The 19018-nt window shown below is 48.4% G+C and overlaps 1 protein-coding gene across 5 annotated transcripts in view; it reads left to right on the plus strand.

Moving 5' to 3' along the window:
- Positions 1-19018, plus strand: part of acox1 (acyl-CoA oxidase 1, palmitoyl) — a 53423-nt gene that overhangs the window by 9180 nt on the left and 25225 nt on the right. Inside the window, exons 2-3 of one of the 5 annotated variants that reach the window (XM_072558180.1) lie at positions 6-165; positions 17357-17517. In XM_072558180.1, coding sequence (XP_072414281.1) covers positions 6-165; positions 17357-17517 — 321 coding nt within the window. Of the gene's footprint in view, positions 1-5; positions 166-3370; positions 3485-17356; positions 17518-19018 lie in introns of those variants that run through there. The other 4 variants (XM_072558182.1, XM_072558181.1, XM_072558184.1 and 1 more) reach the window with 4 other exon arrangements.

Below are 19018 nucleotides of genomic sequence, written 5' to 3' on the forward strand. Positions count from 1 at the left end.
TTTAGAAGCTCTCGCGCTTAATGATCCTGAGCTGCAACACGAAGACCTGAACTTTCTGTCTCGGAGTGAGAGATACGATGTGGCGGTAAAGAAGAGTGCTCTGATGGTGAGGAAGATCAGGGAGCATGCCATCTCGAATCCAGAGGAAATCATGTGGTTTAAGAGGTGTGTGTGTTTGTTAGTCATGTGGGAGCTGGTGGGTAATGATAATATGACTGGACTAGAAATCCAGCAGTTAAAGCCTCTGGGATTATGGGTTCAAATTCCACCACAGCGACAGTAAATTTCATTAATAAATTTGGAATTGAAAGCTAATGTAAGTAATGGAGATAGTTAAAACCTTTTTCTTTAGTTCATTCGCAGGAAGAGGGTGTCACTGGCTAGGTCAGCGTTTATTGCCCAGTGAGTAGTTAACAGTCAGCCACATTGCTGTGGATCTGGAGTCAGCTGGGCCAGACCAGGTAAAGATAGCAGTTTCCTTTCCTAAAGGACATTAGTGAGCCAGATGGGTTTTTTTTTTAACCTGACAATTGTTTTGTGGTCATAAATAGACTCTTAATTCCAGATTTTTATTGAATTCAAGTTCCACCAACTGCTGTGCTGCGGTTTCAACCAAAGTCCCCATTTCCTGGGTCTCAGGATTAACAATCCAGTGATAACACCGCTAGGCCATTACCTCCCCTTATTGTCGATTATTGTAAAAACCCATCTGGTTTACTGATGTCCTTAGGGAGGGAAATCTGCTGTCCTTACCTGGTCAGGTCTACATGTAACTCCAGACCCAAATCAATATGATTAACTCTTTGAAACGGCCAAGGAGGCCACTCCGATCAAAGTGTATAGAGATGGGTGACAGTTGTTGGCCCTATTAATGATACCCACATCCTATGAACGAGTGAAGAGAGAATTTGTAAGTGACTTGCTATCTTTCCCGAATTTGATGATACAATAGAAATCGAATTGATGTTGGGGACTTTGTTAGAATCCTTGCCTTGTTTTTTTCTTAAGAATAGATGATCAAAGGTTGATTTGATTGAGGTGTTTAAAAATGTCTTTTATTAAGAATGAGAGGATATCATCTTGGAATGGGGCCTTGGCTGTTTAAAAGTAGAATAGCAAAGCTCCTTGTTTTTTACGATGTGTGTACAGGGAATCTGGAAATCTTAAGACCTGTAGGTGGTGGGTAATTGGAGACTTTAAAACTGGATTCAATAGATTTTAGTTTGGTAAAGGTGCCAGTGGACTAAAAATGGGTAAACAGTGTTGAGGTGCCAATCAGCCATTCAAAATAAAAACTGGAGAAAGCTGTGCACAATGGCCCTCTCCACCATTTAGTGTGATTTGGATAAATCTATAGTCTTAACTGCCCTGCCCTATTCCCACATCCCTGAATCAAAAAATGTATTAGATTAGATTAGATTACTTACAGTGTGGAAACAGGCCCTTCGGCCCAACAAGTCCACACCGCCCCGCCGAAGCGCAACCCACCCATACCCCTACCTTTACCCCTTACCTAACACTACGGGCAATTTAGCATGGCCAATTCACCTGACCTGCACATCTTTGGACTGTGGGAGGAAACCGGAGCACCCGGAGTAAACCCACGCAGACACGGGGAGAATGTGCAACCTCCACACAGTTAGTCGCCTGAGGCGGGAATTGAACCCGGATCTCTGGCGCTGTGAGGCAGCAGTGCTAACCACTGTGCCACCGTGCCGCCCACATTAGTCCCAGACCTGTATATATCAGACAATATTTGGTCATTGCAGGTAGAAAATTCTGAAGTTTCAGAATCCTAAAGAGGTTTCCCCCCTCTATTTCGACAGTTTACTCTTTACTTACTGATCTAGTTGAATGGCTGAAGAGGCTGAATGGCTAACTGCTGTTCTCCAAGGTCTCAGTTCATATGTTCTTCAGGATCTGCCTACGTGTTATAATGAATGATCCTTCACAACTTACAATATTAAAGTTTGGTAGAATATTAAGCCAGTGTCTACCAAGGGACCAGCACTGTCATTTTGGATGTGCAGTTATTTGCTAAGAGTCCCTGCCTCTTGAGAAAGAGTTAGTGACAAAATAAGCAACCTTAGTAGCTAAATTGACACTTCAGTGTATTGTATCATAGACGATTACTGTCATATATTAGTTAAAGAAACTGAGGATGCTGGAGAAAGTCATTAAGTCTGGCAGCATATTGCAAGAGATTGTTTTGAACTCAATAATTCTTCATAACTGCTGTTTGAGCAGTTGCAAAGCAGTTAACTATTGTTTCAGTTAATGATTAGGTAAGTTCTCAGTAACCCTGAGTTCTGTAACGTCAAATTTTACTAGTTTGTACTTAGTCATGGAGATTGGCTGCAGTCCATGTGTGTTATGTAAAACCTTTGATCGGTAAGAGAAATGGAGATGATTGAGGACTAAGCCACTCATATCATAGAAGCTCTACTGTGCACATAGAGGCCATTTGGCCCATCAAGTCTGCACTAACCCTGGGAAGAGCAGCCTATGCAAACACACCTCCCCACCCTATTGCTGAAATCCTGCATTTCCCATGACTAATCCACCTACCCTGCAAATCCCTGGAAAGTCTAGGCAATTTAGCATAACCAATCTGGCTAACCTGCACATCTTTGGACTGAGAGGAAACTGGAGCTCCTAACAGAAACTCACGGAAACACTGAGACTCCTACAGTCAGTCACCCAGGTCCCTGGCACTGTAACTCAGCAGTGCCAATCATCGTGCTGGCTATGTCCTCAGGTAAACCAGTTTGATTAAAGTAACTGTTCTGTTTGGAATTAAAGTGAGTATTGTGAATAATTGTATAAAATCTAGAGTCGAACCATTTATTAAACTCACTTCCAGCTAAGATAGGAGTCCATCTCCTTCAACAGTTGTAGATGGCTATGTCACTCTTGGATCCTGTATGTTTGGGAGCACACACTTTCTTTGGTGATCACCTTGAATCAAAGGTGCTGCCGTTAAGTATTGCTATGATCTTCTAATTACAATTCTGGCGTTGCTAATATTAAAGTTTGATTGAAAATCCTTGTTCTGCTTTCAGCCAGTTAATTGACCCTGTGAGAAAGTAAACGGTGCAAGATCTCAGTAAGTGATTTGAAAGCAATGATTCACCAGTTTGGGAGACCCATTGCACCTGTGCTCTCACAGGCACACATTGACTTAATGAGTCATTTAAACCTTGTGTTCAGATCTCTTAATGTCTCACCTAAATCTAATTCTGCAAATTCCTTGAACTCTAAACTTTCCAAGATCTATGTGTTCCTTCAGCCATGGCCTCATGTATGTTTTTTTAAGTTTCCTCAACATTCTCTACTCTTCTACTCAGGAACAGGTGCTGGAATGTTCTTCAGTGTGTATTCTAGAATCTGCTCCGTTTTCTTTCCAAGGTGATGAAAGGCTTGCCTGCTGGTTAATCTCCCAAAAGTGACATCATATGTGAATTAAATGGCAAACTTCATAAAGGTGATTTTGTTTCCTGTTTTGAGCTCTTGCATTAAAAAAACGGTAATTTAAGTGCCATACAGTTTAGTTTTATTCATATGGGTCTTAGGTTGTCTCAATATATGTTCAAGTGACTGTGGCATCCATTTTAGATTAATCTTACTTCCTTTAGATCGATTAAGGTCTTTTATATAACAATTGGATGATGAAAGTCAAAATTTTCTAGTCTCTATGTATTATTATTAAAACTAGCTTTCCCACAGCAGCATTCAGTTAATATTCTTGACTGTATCCAAATCTCAATCGTAGAAGTTCAAAGCTTAATATTGAAGAATGCAGAACTGACCAATGAAAATGTAAGATGGTATTAGGACAGATTCAGGCCCAAGCTTTGACTTTTAATGACAGATGAGACTGTTTTCATGCCCAGGCATATTGAACAGTTTTGTCAATTTGTTTTCATCACCTTTGTCTTAGCTTAGCCATCTTGAAATCTTCACTGCCATTTTCATCCCCTCCACCTTAGGCAGGCTATGGTGATCAGAATGCCTGAAACTACTGCAAGTAGGTAGAACCTCAGGCAAGTGGCCCAATATAACAAGTAAATCATTTTACATCATTTTTTAAAACCTGACTAAGTAAAACCTACACTAAAATCCTCAACTGGACAGGTTTTATTCTAGCGTAGTTGGCCCCAAGGCTGTTGAAAGCAGAGAGCAAGGCTATAAAAGGGTCTTTCTCAGGATGGCAGCTGGTGACAAATGGTGTCCCGCAAGTGACAGTGTTGGGACCACAACTTTTCACTTTATACATTAATGGTCTAGATGAAGGAAGTGAGGGTATTCTGGCTAATAAAAGCGTGGTGCTGCATTTAGGGAAAGCAAATCTTAGCAGGACTTGTACACTTAATGGTAAGGTCCTAGGGAGTTTGCTGAACATAGAGACCTTGGAGTGCAGGTTCATCAATCCTTGAAAGTAGAGTCCAGGTAGATAGGATAGTCAAGAAGGCGTTTGGTATGCTTTCCTTTATTGGTCAGAGTATTGAGTACAGGAGTTGGGAGGTCATGTTGCGGCTGTACAGGACATTGGTTAGGCCATTGTTGGAATATTGCGTGCAGTTCTGGTCTCCTTCCTATCAGAAAGATGTTGTGAAATTTGAAAGGGTTCAGAAAAGATTTACAAGGATGTTGCCAGGGTTGGAGGATCTGAGCTACCGGGAGAGGCTGAGCAGGCTGGGACTGTTTTCCCTGGAGTGTCGGAGGCTGAGGGGTGACCTTATAGAGGTTTACAAAATTGAGGGGCATGGATAGGATAAATAAACAAAGGCTTTTCCCTGGGGTTGGGGAGTCCAGAACTAGAGGGCATAGGTTTAGGGTGAGAGGGGAAAGATATAAGAGACCTAAGGGGCAACGTTTTCACACCTGAGTGATATGTGTATGGAATGAGCTGCCAGAGGATGTGGTGGATGTTGGTACAATTGCAACATTTAAGAGGCATTTGGATGGGTATATGAATAGGAAGGGTTTGGAGGGATATGGGCCAGGTGCTGGCAAGTGGGACTCGATTGGGTTGGGATATCTGGTCGGCATGGACGGGTTGGATTGAAGAGCCTGTTTCCATGCTGTACATCTCTATGACTTTGTTTGCAGAAAATGTGAAGATAGGTTGAAGGACAGGTCGTATTGAGGATCCTGTAGAAGGATATGGACAGGTTAGGAGAGTGGGCAAAGAAGTGGCAGATGGAGTACAACATGGGAAAGTGTGAGGTCCTGCAGTGTGAAGCGCAAAGAGATATGGGAGTTCTAGTCCAGGAATTTCTCTCGGTAAACTTGCATGTTGAGCCCGTAGTTAGGAAGACAAATGCAATGTTGGCATTTATTTTGAGAGGACCTGAATATAAAAGTTGGGATGTACTTCTGAGGCTCTGTAATGCTCTGGTCAGACCACAGTTTTGGGCCCCACATCTCAGGAAGAATGTATTGGCCCTGGAGCAGGTTCAGAGGAGATTCACATGAATGGTTCCAGGAATGAAAAGCTTAACATATGAGGAACCTTTGAGGACTGTGGGATTATACTCGATGGAGTTTAGAAGGATGAGGGGGAATCTAATTGAAACTTAGAGAATACTGAATGGCCTGGACAGAATGGATGTTGGACAGATGTTTCCATTGGTATGAGAGACTAAGACCCGAGGGTGCAGCCTTAGAGTAGAAGGAAGACCTTTCAGAATGGAAATAAGGAGAAACTTCTTCAGCCAGAGAGTGGTGAATGTATGGAATTCACTGCCACAGAAGGCTGTGGGGGCCAGGTCATTGAGTATATTTAAGACTGAGACAGGTAGGTTCTTGATTGACAAGTGGATCAAGGCTTGTGGCGAGAAAACAGTAGAATGGGGTTGAGAAACTTATCAGCCATGATTGAATGGCAGAGCAGACTCTGGGCTGAGTGGCCTAATTTCTGTTCCTATGTCTCATGATCTATAAAACCTCCTTTTGTCTTTCTCTGAACTGAGCATTACACTGAGAATTCTCTTCAAAGAGTTAAATTCATCTTGAAACTTTGTTAATGTTTTTGGTCACAAGATCAACGGAATGATCTTGTTGCTTTTGTTTAATCGAGATGGACAAGTCCCTCGAGAAGTAATGTGCTTTATCTACGCATCTACTCTTACAACTACAAAATTCTCAATTGCAAAGCCAAATTTGTCCAATTGTGAAGGTTTTTTAAATAGTGTCAGTATTGCTGACCTTGTGGTTTCGACGATGGTAGATATCACTTCAAACAATTGTTCTTTATATTCAGCCTATAATTTTAAGGCCCTCCAATGACCACCATCTTGGAAATTCACCCAAAGGTTAGCTATTTATGCAATGAAATGGGCTGCCTAATTTCAATTCTATGTCAGCGCATAACCCCTGAAGCTATTACAAGTAATTATGAAGCCACAAATACAATACAAATTTGTGTATAAATCTCTTTCTCGGCCCACACGCACTCTCTCTCGCGCGCCCTCTCCCTCTCTCTCTCACTGCCCCTCTCTCTCTCTCTCACTGCCCCTCTCTCTCTCACGGCCCCTCTCTCTCTCTCTCTCTCTCTCTCTCGGCCCCTCTCTCTCTCTCTCTCTCTCTCTCTCTGCCCCTCCCTCCCCCCCTCTCTCTCTCTGCCCCTCCCTCCCCCCCTCTCTCTCTCTGCCCCTCCCTCCCCCCCTCTCTCTCTCTGCCCCTCCCTCCCCCCCTCTCTCTCTCTGCCCCTCCCTCCCCCCCCTCTCTCTCTGCCCCTCCCTCCCCCCTCTCTCTCTGCCCCTCCCTCCCCCCCTCTCTCTCTCTGCCCCTCCCTCCCTCCCCCCCTCTCTCCCTCCCCCCCTCTCTCCCTCCCCCCCTCTCTCTCTCTGCCCCTCCCTCCCTCCCCCCCCTCTCTCTCTCTGCCCCTCCCTCCCTCCTCTCTCTCTCTCTGCCCCTCCTCCCTCTCTCCCTCTCTCTCTGCCCCTCCCTCCCTCCCTCTCTCTCTGCCCCTCCCTCCCTCCCTCTCTCTCTCTGCCCCTCCCTCCCTCCCTCTCTCTCTGCCCCTCCCTCGCTCCCTCTCTCTCTGCCCCTCCCTCCCTCTCTCTCTCTGCCCCTCCCTCCCTCCCTCTCTCTGCCCCTCCCTCCCTCTCTCTCTGCCCCTCCCTCCCTCTCTCTCTGCCCCTCCCTCCCTCTCTCTCTGCCCCTCCCTCCCTCCCTCTCTGCCCCTCCCTCCCTCCCTCCCTCTCTGCCCCTCCCTCCCTCTCTCTCTCTCTGCCCCTCCCTCCCTCTCTCTCTCTGCCCCTCCCTCCCTCCCTCCCTCTCTCCCTCCCTCTCTCTGCCCCTCCCTCCCTCCCTCTCTCTGCCCCTCCCTCCCTCCCTCCCTCTCTCTGCCCCTCCCTCCCTCCCTCTCTCTGCCCCTCCCTCCCTCTCTCTGCCCCTCCCTCCCTCCCTCCCTCTCTGCCCCTCCCTCCCTCTCTCTCTCTGCCCCTCCCTCCCTCCCTCTCTCTGCCCCTCCCTCCCTCCCTCTCTCTGCCCCTCCCTCCCTCTCTCTGCCCCTCCCTCCCTCCCTCTCTCTGCCCCTCCCTCCCTCCCTCCCTCCCTCCCTCTCTCTCTCTGCCCCTCTCCCCCCTCTCTCTGCCCCTCCCTCCCTCTCTGCCCCCCTCTCTGCCCCTCCCTCCCTCCCTCTCTGCCCCTCCCTCCCTCTCTGCCCCTCCCTCCCTCTCTCTCTCTCTGCCCCTCCCCCCTCTCTCTGCCCCTCCCCCCTCTCTCTGCCCCTCCCCCCTCTCTCTGCCCCTCCCCCCTCTCTCTGCCCCTCCCCCCTCTCTCTGCCCCTCCCCCCTCTCTCTGCCCCTCCCCCCTCTCTCTGCCCCTCCCCCCTCTCTCTGCCCCTCCCCCCTCTCTCTGCCCCTCCCCCCTCTCTCTGCCCCTCCCCCCTCTCTCTGCCCCTCCCCCCTCTCTCTGCCCCTCCCCCCTCTCTCTGCCCCTCCCCCCTCTCTCTGCCCCTCCCCCCTCTCTCTGCCCCTCCCCCCTCTCTCTGCCCCTCCCCCCTCTCTCTGCCCCTCCCCCCTCTCTCTGCCCCTCCCCCCTCTCTCTGCCCCTCCCCCCTCTCTCTGCCCCTCCCCCCTCTCTCTGCCCCTCCCCCCTCTCTCTGCCCCTCCCCCCTCTCTCTGCCCCTCCCCCCTCTCTCTGCCCCTCCCCCCTCTCTCTGCCCCTCCCCCCTCTCTCTGCCCCTCCCCCCTCTCTCTGCCCCTCCCCCCTCTCTCTGCCCCTCCCCCCTCTCTCTGCCCCTCCCCCCTCTCTCTGCCCCTCCCCCCTCTCTCTGCCCCTCCCCCCTCTCTCTGCCCCTCCCCCCTCTCTCTGCCCCTCCCCCCTCTCTCTGCCCCTCCCCCCTCTCTCTGCCCCTCCCCCCTCTCTCTGCCCCTCCCCCCTCTCTCTGCCCCTCCCCCCTCTCTCTGCCCCTCCCCCCTCTCTCTGCCCCTCCCCCCTCTCTCTGCCCCTCCCCCCTCTCTCTGCCCCTCCCCCCTCTCTCTGCCCCTCCCCCCTCTCTCTGCCCCTCCCCCCTCTCTCTGCCCCTCCCCCCTCTCTCTGCCCCTCCCCCCTCTCTCTGCCCCTCCCCCCTCTCTCTGCCCCTCCCCCCTCTCTCTGCCCCTCCCCCCTCTCTCTGCCCCTCCCCCCTCTCTCTGCCCCTCCCCCCTCTCTCTGCCCCTCCCCCCTCTCTCTGCCCCTCCCCCCTCTCTCTGCCCCTCCCCCCTCTCTCTGCCCCTCCCCCCTCTCTCTGCCCCTCCCCCCTCTCTCTGCCCCTCCCCCCTCTCTCTGCCCCTCCCCCCTCTCTCTGCCCCTCCCCCCTCTCTCTGCCCCTCCCCCCTCTCTCTGCCCCTCCCCCCTCTCTCTGCCCCTCCCCCCTCTCTCTGCCCCTCCCCCCTCTCTCTGCCCCTCCCCCCTCTCTCTGCCCCTCCCCCCTCTCTCTGCCCCTCCCCCCCTCTCTCTCTGCCCCTCCCCCCCTCTCTCTCTGCCCCTCCCCCCTCTCTCTCTGCCCCTCCCCCCCTCTCTCTCTGCCCCTCCCCCCCTCTCTCTCTGCCCCTCCCCCCTCTCTCTCTGCCCCTCCCCCCCTCTCTCTCTGCCCCTCCCCCCCTCTCTCTCTGCCCCTCCCCCCCTCTCTCTCTGCCCCTCCCCCCCTCTCTCTCTGCCCCTCCCCCCCTCTCTCTCTGCCCCTCCCCCCCTCTCTCTCTGCCCCTCCCCCCCTCTCTCTCTGCCCCTCCCCCCCTCTCTCTCTGCCCCTCCCCCCCTCTCTCTCTGCCCCTCCCCCCCTCTCTCTCTGCCCCTCCCCCCCTCTCTCTCTGCCCCTCCCCCCCTCTCTCTCTGCCCCTCCCCCCCTCTCTCTCTGCCCCTCCCCCCCTCTCTCTCTGCCCCTCCCCCCCTCTCTCTCTGCCCCTCCCCCCCTCTCTCTCTGCCCCTCCCCCCCTCTCTCTCTGCCCCTCCCCCCCTCTCTCTCTGCCCCTCCCCCCCTCTCTCTCTGCCCCTCCCCCCCTCTCTCTCTGCCCCTCCCCCCCTCTCTCTCTGCCCCTCCCCCCCTCTCTCTCTGCCCCTCCCCCCCTCTCTCTCTGCCCCTCCCCCCCTCTCTCTCTGCCCCTCCCCCCCTCTCTCTCTGCCCCTCCCCCCCTCTCTCTCTGCCCCTCCCCCCCTCTCTCTCTGCCCCTCCCCCCCTCTCTCTCTGCCCCTCCCCCCCTCTCTCTCTGCCCCTCCCCCCCTCTCTCTGCCCCTCCCCCCCCTCTCTCTGCCCCTCCCCCCCCTCTCTCTGCCCCTCCCCCCCCTCTCTCTGCCCCTCCCCCCCCTCTCTCTGCCCCTCCCCCCCCTCTCTCTGCCCCTCCCCCCTCTCTCTCTGCCCCTCCCCCCTCTCTCTCTGCCCCTCCCCCCTCTCTCTCTGCCCCTCCCCCCTCTCTCTCTGCCCCTCCCCCCTCTCTCTCTGCCCCTCCCCCCTCTCTCTCTGCCCCTCCCCCCTCTCTCTCTGCCCCTCCCCCCTCTCTCTCTGCCCCTCCCCCCCTCTCTCTCTGCCCCTCCCCCCCTCTCTCTCTGCCCCTCCCCCCCTCTCTCTCTGCCCCTCCCCCCCTCTCTCTCTGCCCCTCCCCCCCTCTCTCTCTGCCCCTCCCCCCCTCTCTCTCTGCCCCTCCCCCCTCTCTCTCTGCCCCTCCCCCCTCTCTCTCTGCCCCTCCCCCCCTCTCTCTCTGCCCCTCCCCCCTCTCTCTCTGCCCCTCCCCCCCTCTCTCTCTGCCCCTCCCCCCTCTCTCTCTGCCCCTCCCCCCCTCTCTCTCTGCCCCTCCCCCCCTCTCTCTCTGCCCCTCCCCCCCTCTCTCTCTGCCCCTCCCCCCCTCCCCCCCCCCCCCCCCCATTGCCAAACAAGGCAGGCTGTCTGCACGTTGATGCAGGCAGTCTGTAGGTTGCAAATGTGTTCTTTTCCTCAGTTGTTTAACAAGCTGATTTGTATGCTGTTGGTACACATTCCTGATGGAAGGCTTTTGCCTGAAACGTTGACTCTCTTGCTCCTCAGATGCTGTCTGATCTGCTGTGCTTTTACAGCGCCACACATTTTAACTGATCTGCAGCATCTGCAGTCCTCATTTCTCCTGATTTGTGTGCTAGTCAGGGTACAATGCAGGAGAATAGAAAGCATGAGGTAGGAGCATTGTCCATATGTCAGGGTCTTTAAAATGACATCCTCTCTCGGATCCCATTTATACTTAAGAGCAAGAGTAAGTCAGTGGTCATTTATTGGGGACCCCCGGACTAACCTTTTGATTCCCTTTTAGAGTTGATGTTATTTTGTTTTTAATATGTTTTTAACAAGTTTATTTTCTGATCAGATTTTTTAAAAATTATGTTTGATTCATTAACAGATGTTAAATGGGTATCATAACTCCCTGATCTGTCTTCGTATCTGAATTTCCTGGAATCGTTCTCGTAAATACTTCTGCACTCTTCAGTTCTTTAAGATCCTAATGTTTGCTGCCCAGAAATGTACACAGTATGTCAGCTGAGGCTAAACTAGTGTCCTATTACAAGTTTCCATCCATTCTACAAACTTGCATCTCCTTACAGTTCTACACTGTCCTCCTCACAGATTACAATGTTTCCAAGTTTTATATTATTTGCAAATTTTGAAGTTGTGCACTGTACACCATGTCTAGATCATGTACATATAGAACCATATCGGGAAAAGCAAAGATTTCAAATCTGACCCTTGGGGAATGCCATTATAAACCTTCCTCCAACCTGAAAAATATCCCATAAATCATTGCTGTCTAATCCTGTCACTCAGCCAGCTTTGTATCCATGTTATAATGTCCCAGGTGGCTCACAGTCAGCACTGCTGCCTCACAGCATCAGGAACCTGAATTTGATTCCAGCCTCTGGCAACTCTGTATGGAGTTTTCACATTTTCCACGTGCCTGCATCGGTTTTCTCTGGGTGATCTGGTTTCCTCCTGCAGGCCAGGTGAATTGGTCATGCTAAATGGACCCACTGTCCAAAGATGTGCAGGTCAGGCGGACTGGCCATGCTAAATGGGTGGCACAGTGGTTAGCCGCAATCTAAATTGCCCATAATATTAGGTGCATTAGTCAGAGGGAAATGGGTCTGGGTGGGTTCCTCTTGTGTGGACTTGTTGGGCCAAAGGGGCTGTTTCCACTCTGTAGGGAATCTAATCTAATCTAACCTATGTAAATATAATGAAACATTCATGTGATTGTTAGAAAACAAAGTGAGATAATAAGTCATCTGACTGAAAGTTTGGTGAAAGTGATAAGTTTTTAAGGAGTGGCTTAAAGGAGGAGAACAAGGTGAAGAAGTGAGGAAATTCGAGAGTTTGTGATTAAGTTTGGGAAGTAGAAGAGACCAGAGTTTGAGGAACACTGATACCTTGGAGGGTTGTGGGACTTGCAGAGATTAGAGAGAGGAAAGGGAGAACATAGGGGGATTTTGAAGGCGAGGTTCTTATTTTCATATCCTATGATGTTGCATGGCACTGGGTCGCAACATTGCATTTGCAATCTTTGTTGCAGTAAGGAAAGCAGATACATAAGAACACCACCACCTGCAAATTCTCCTCTAAGTCCCACACTGTCCTAAGTTGGAAATATATCACCATTTCTTCTCACGACATGGACTACAATGGTTCAAGAAGGCAGCTCACCACCACCTTTTTCCAAGGCAACTGACATGGGCAATAAATGGTGACCCAGTCAGCGATATCCAGATTCCATGAATGAACAATTTAAAAAAAGTAAATGCCAGCATAGTCTGTATGTAAAGCCCTGTAAATAATTGCTCTTTGACCTAGAGAATAACCATTTCCATTGGAATAAACCCCTATGACCAGGAAAGCTTTGTGCTTGTGGATGAATCTGAAACTGGAGGTAAATTGAAGATAGTGATTAATTTATAAATTCGGTGAGGAATTCATGAAAAACACATTTACTCAGAAATGGTTTGAATATGGAATCCACTGTCCAATAGGAGGAGAATAGCAAAGTAGTATTTATGGAGAAACTTGATACGTAAATGAGGGAGAAAGGACTAGCAGGTTTGTTGCTGTGCTGAGATGAAATAGAGCTGGAGAAAATGGTATGGAATATAAACTGCACCTCATCAGGGGAGCAGGCCCGCTTGTTTCTGCTTTAAATAGTGAAGGAGAGTGTTGAAATTACTGGATAGAAGGAGAGAAAGGGAGATAATAAATGGTGTGAAATGCATTTAGATACTTAAAGAAAAGCCAAGTGTGTTTCTGTAATGTCTTTGAGTTCAGGATATCTGAAATCTATTGCAACCAATGAAGTTTTGAAATGTTACCACAATACTTTAGGATGAAGAGTCACCCAGATTTGAAATGTTCGCTTGCTTTCTCAATGTGGTTGCTGCCTGACCCGCTGTGGTCAACAGCACATTTTATATTTAATATGGCAGGAAGGTTGTGTGAGAACTGCACAGCTTGCAAGATGGCTCCCTTGACTTGGCACGTTATTTCAGTGTTATTAATTAATGTGGTCCTTATGTGGGCTAAGATTGGAGATGAAGGGGGTAAGGTGTCAATTTTATTTTTATGGTTTGTTTTAGTGGAGTGTTACCTTTCTTTGGCACCTTTTTATATTACAAGTACACTCTTGCAGATGACACAACTCCTGAACTAACTGAACACTAACAGTGGGGATAGTTTCATTGCCACTGTGTTTATGTAATGGGGATAAAGATTTTCCTGCATGTGACTTTCTGGCTCTGAGATAGTTGATATCAGTGTCATACTGTTTGTCAACTTGCTGATATTGGACTTGGATCAAAGGGCAATGCCCTGGGCTGTTGGGTCACCTGCGTCATGTGTGACCTTGTGATGGAGCACATAACTTTTTAACACGTGCACTGCTAGAGAAGTTGGGTCTTCAGGGTTTCTCATTCATCATTTGTTAACTTGCAAACAAAATGGGTACACTTGGTCAACAAACTCATTCAGTGTGTTTTAGAGCCATTTTAAAAATAGTCTTACACCTTATCACCTCCACGTTGCATTTAAGTATAGGAGTATTCTGATGTGAAAAATGCCCAAGGATATGGCTGTGTTAAGACTCCAACTATATTCTTTGTGTCTTTATTTACCAAAATACATCATGGGAAGTTATTTGGGTTGAACTGAGAAATAAGAAAGGGATATGAGCACCTTAGGGGGGCTATAAAATAATCCCAATAATAGTCAGAGGGAAATTGAGAAACAAATTTGGAAGATCTCAGGTATCTGTCAGAATAATAGGGTAGGGAATTTTAACTTTCCAAACATAGACTGGGGCTGCCATAAGTCTTAAGGGTTTAGATGGAGAGGAATTTAAGTGTGCTCAGGAAATTTTCTGATTCAAATATGTGGATGTACCTACTAGAAAAGGTGCAAAACTTGATGTACTCTTAGGGAATAAAGCTGGACAGGTGACAGTGGGGGAGCACTTTGGAGCCAGCGACCATAATTCTATTAGATTTAAAATAGTGTTAGGGAAGGACCATTTTAAAAAAAACACTTTCTTAGTATGTGGGTATCCCTGACAAGTGCAGTATTTATTGACCTTGCCTAATTGCTCTTGAACTGAATGGATTGCAAGGCCATTTCAGAGGGCAGATTACAATCAACCACAGTCTATGGGTCTAGAGTCACATGGAGGTCAGGCCAGATGGATTTTTATAACAATCTGGTAATGGTTTCCATGATAACAATCACTAAACTAGGTTTATAATTCCAGGCTTTTTTTGAACTGAATAAAAATTCCACCAGTTGCCAATGTAGGATTTGAATCCATATGCCCTGGCTGGTCGTCTTGATCACAAGCCTAGTCAGTATACATTTTACATTATGCCATTGTCTCCCCTTACCTGCTGTCCTTACCTGCTCTGGGGTAGGATTCCAGATCCACAGAAGTGTGGATGTTGTCTTTCAACTATCCTCTAAGATGACATAGCGAGCTACTTTCTTGTAGAGAAGATTGCTCTAGAGAAGGCAATAAAACTTGGCTTTTTGAGCACCTTCCTCATAGGAGCTAGGAGCAGGAGAGGCCATTTGGCCCATTGAACCTGCCCAACTGTTCAGTATGATAATGACTGATCCTCTATCTCAATGCCACTTTCCTGCTTTCTCTCCATGTTCCTTGATGTTTTTAAATTCTTAATAATAAATATCTAGAATATACTCAATGGCCTGGCGTCTGCAGCTTCTTGTGGTAGAGAATTCTATTGACTTTTTGAGTGAAGACATTTCTCCTGCTCTGAGTCCTAAACAACCTACCCTATGCCTTGAGACTGTGACCCTGCGTCTAGGCTCCCCAACCAGGGAAAACATCCTTTCTGCATCTAGTTCACATCGAATAAGTTAATTAGAAAAGTAAGTGTGTTGAAACAGCCCTTGGAACTGAACAGTATTCTCTGCCTCTCTGCTGTGCTTAATCCAGGTATGTTATGTTGCTGCACTTGGGACCCTCTTCTCACCACCATTCTCTGTTACTGGCTGTATTTCATCTGATAATCCAGGTCCCCTCTGCTCTTTCTAGGCTTTATACCCAGCATAGGTAAAAAAACAATATACCCAGCACGTCAGTTTACAAAACTTGTCCAACTGGTATCTGTTTCTCACTTGCTTGGATGGCCTAGTTTCATGTGTTGTGCTGTCTTGTGAAGAGTGGTGCTGTTGCTGATCAGGGAGTAAATCCAGAAAATGAACAGCCAGCTCCATAGTAGTGAACCAAGAAATGTGCATTAGTGAAGGCAATGACTTGTTGGTGTATGTGCCCGTTTAAACTAGTGGTTGATCAGACCAAAATGTTTGGACCCTTTTGGTGTATCTAGCACAGTGGGATTGCAGACAGTGTTTGAGAAGATGGAGAATACATTAGGGAAACTGGCATTGTTAATTCCACCTCTGGAGATGACAACACAGATGAACAATCCAAGGGGTCTTGGGTCTGTTCCAAAACATTGTCTTTAGTGCCATCACTGAATTTAGTGGCAGTGACATACATGTGACATACAATTCTTCCGGGCACTGATTTGTCAGTCTTGGTATGTTTCACTCACGAATATTAATTCTGTAGCTCAGTTTGGAGGAATATCTGATGCAGTTCGGTGAGGACATCATTAGAATATCTGCTGCAAAGCAAGCACTTTCCATTGTAGTTGAGAGCAGTGCAGGCCAGCCAACCCTCATACATGAACACAAGGGAGAAAGCATCAAGAGAAAACCATTTAGCCCATTGAATGTGTCCTGTCATTCAGTGCAACCAAGGCTGACCATGGGATTCAACCTCCCTTTTTCAACCATTCTTCATATCAAACTCTGTGGGATTAAACACCTGTGCGGTTGAGTCTCAGATATGTTCAATGATGCAGCTTTCTCAGCCTTCTGGGTTGGAGAATTCCTAAGATTCAGGACTCATGGAGTGAAGTACTTCCTCATCTCTACCCTAAATGATTTTTCTCTTCTCCTAAGACTACTTGATTATTAGCAACAACTTCTGTGCCAAGCCCTTTTGTGTTTTAATCTTGTGTGTTTTAATGAGATCAGCTCTCATTCTTCTGATCTCCGAAATACTCAACCTCTCATTATAGGATAACCCTCTCATTACAGGAACTAATCGAGCTAACTTGTGCTTAGTGCCCCCACTGCAAGTGTATTCATCCTTAAATATTGAGACCAAATTGCACAAAAGCATTTCAGATATGATCTCATGAGAGACTACCTATTCAGTTATACCTGGCCACTTTCAGTTTTGTACTCCAAACCTTTTGTAATAAAGGCCAACAGATCCTATGCTCTTCAGATTGCTTGTTGCTCCTGCTTACCAGCATCCTGTGTTCCTTAGATGAGGAAATCTGATCTCTTTGAACATCAACACTTATTTCACAACTTGTATTTTAAAGGGGAAAAAAGGGGAAACTGGGCATAGTTTCCTGGTCTTATTCTCTGCCTGTTATGAACATACAAATAGGAGTAGGCCATTCAACCCATCGAATCTGTCCTGTGATTTAACACTATTATATCTGATCAAGCACTTTTACACACACCATCTCTTTTACATCATTGGTAATAAAGCATTAGCATACTTAAAGTGGAGTTTGTTAAAAGACTGAGATTTCACGGCCTTCTGAGTTGAAAACTTCTAAATGTTCACCACACTTTGAGTGAAAAATATTTTCCTCATCTCGGACTGAAATGACATTCCCTTTATTTTGTAGGATGCTATTAGACTCCCCAACTAGAGAAACATCTTACTGCATCTATGCTGTCCCTTGAAGGTTTTTTGTAAACTTCAATGAGATCACCTCTCACTCTTCCAAACTCCAAAGAATTCATAGTCCAGTTTGTCCAATCTCTCTTCAAAGAGCAGTTCTGCTGTTCTGGGAACAAGACTCTGAGCATTTGTTACAATCTGTCTTTTGGCAATAATATCTTTCCTGAAATAAGGAGACCAAAACACTCAGACTATTCCAGGTGCAGTCTAAATGTACAATTGAAGTTTCTTGTTTCTTTTTGTATGAGTGGTGTTTACATATATAAGTTTTCTCAGAAGAAGGTCTGCATTGTTGAAGAGGTGTCTTTTGGATGAAACAACAAGGACCTTACTGCTGATCCTATGAATCTTCACCTTGCCAAAGTTCTTTGTCACCCAACGCCCTTAACCGATCAATGATTTTTCCTCTTATATCTCATGTAGAATACTGTAGTATGGATTTCTGAAACCTCTGAAACTTTGGTTGTAAACATTTATGTAATGCTATGTTCATCAAAACAGTGTGTGCAAAACACCATTGCCAATAAATATTGTTTAACGTAGTGACTCGTTATCCCGTGTCATGTATTCATTATACCCTACAGAATTTGTCTGGAATCCAGAGTAGAACCCTTGACCCTCCACTTTGGTATGTTCATACCCACCTTGGAGAATCAGTGCACTTCAGAGCAAAAAGAGAAATGGCTGCACCCGTGTTACACCCAGCAGATCATCGGCACTTACGCCCAGACAGAACTGGGCCACGGTTAGTGTTCTCAAGAGAAGATTGGGTGTTTGATCACATGGCGTCCATCTGTGGTGCTACAAACTGTGAACGTGACCCATAGCTGACAAGTTGCCCTTTCGAACTGGTGGGGTGCCCTTGTCTCGGTCAACTCAAGGGCGAAAGTACATATGGTGGGAGGGTGCATGGTGGGTTCCTCATCCTGATACTGCTGTTGAGGCAAAGGCCATACAGCAAGGAAGATAGTGGAGAAATCTGGCAGGTCGCTCTTGCACACTTCTAGGTACGACATGCTGGCCCCTATCTTGGTGGGGATATTAGCCGGTCACCTACCCAAGGTTAGTGGAGGGCAAGCAAATGGCACAAAGAGCAGTAAAGGTGTTTTACAAAATGTGGGATGGCAAATCCAGCTCAGTGGGTTGAGGAGAAATTGTAGGTAGAAGTGAGGACTGCAGATGTTGGAGATTAGAGTTGAGAGTGTGGTGCTGGAAAAGCACAACAGGTCAGGCAGCATGCAAGGAGCAGGGGAGTCGACATTTTGGGCAAACGCCCTTAATCAGGAATGAGGCTGAATGTCTTGGGGGTGGAGAGATAAATGGGACGGGGGTGAGACTGGGGCTGGGGGAAGGTAGCTGTAAGTGCAATAAGTGGTTGGAGGTGGGGGTAATGGTGATAGGTCAGAGAGGAGGATGGAGTGGATAGATGGAAAGGAAGATGGGCAAGTAGGACAGGTCATGAGGGCTTTGCAAGTTGGAAGGTTGTAACAGGTAAGGTGGGGGGAGGGGAAAATGAGGAAACTGGTGAAGTCCACATTGGCCTGGGATTGGAGGGTACCGAGATGGAAGACAATGCATTCTTCTTCCAGATGTCGGGTGTGGCGGTGGAGGAGGCCCAGGACCTGCATGTCTTCGGCAGAGTGCGAGGGGCTAGTTGAGATGTTTGGCTACGGGGTGGTGGAGTTGATTGGTGTGGGGGTGCTGGAGATTTTCTCTAAAGTGCTCTGCGAGACGGTGTCTAGTCTTCCCAATGTAGGGGAGACCGCATTGGGAGCAATGGATAGAGTAAATGATATGTGTGGAAGTGCAGATGAAACTTTGATGGATGTGGAAGGCTCTTTTGGCGCCTTGGATGGAGGTGAGGGGGGAGGTGTGGGCGCTGGTTTTGCAATTCCTATGGTGGCCGGGGAAGGTACCAGGAGGGGAGGGTGGGTTGTTGGGGGGCATGGGCATGACTAGGTAGCTGTGGAGGGAACGGTCTTTACGGAAAATGGATAGGGGTGGGGAGGGAAGTATATCTCTGGTGGCGAGGTCTGTTTGTCAATGGCAGAATGTGCTGGTGAAGTTGATGAACTGTTCAACGTCCTTGTGGGAGCATGAGGTGGTGCCGATACAGTCGTCAACGTAGCGGAGGAAAAGGTGCAGACTGGCGCTGGTGCAACTGCGGAAGATTGGCTGTTCTAGAGAGACAGAGACAGACATAGCTGGGGCCTATGCAGGTGCCCATGGCTAACCCTTTCACCTGA

This window comes from Chiloscyllium punctatum, chromosome 39, assembly GCF_047496795.1.
Source record: "Chiloscyllium punctatum isolate Juve2018m chromosome 39, sChiPun1.3, whole genome shotgun sequence".
Classification (NCBI taxonomy): domain Eukaryota; kingdom Metazoa; phylum Chordata; class Chondrichthyes; order Orectolobiformes; family Hemiscylliidae; genus Chiloscyllium; species Chiloscyllium punctatum.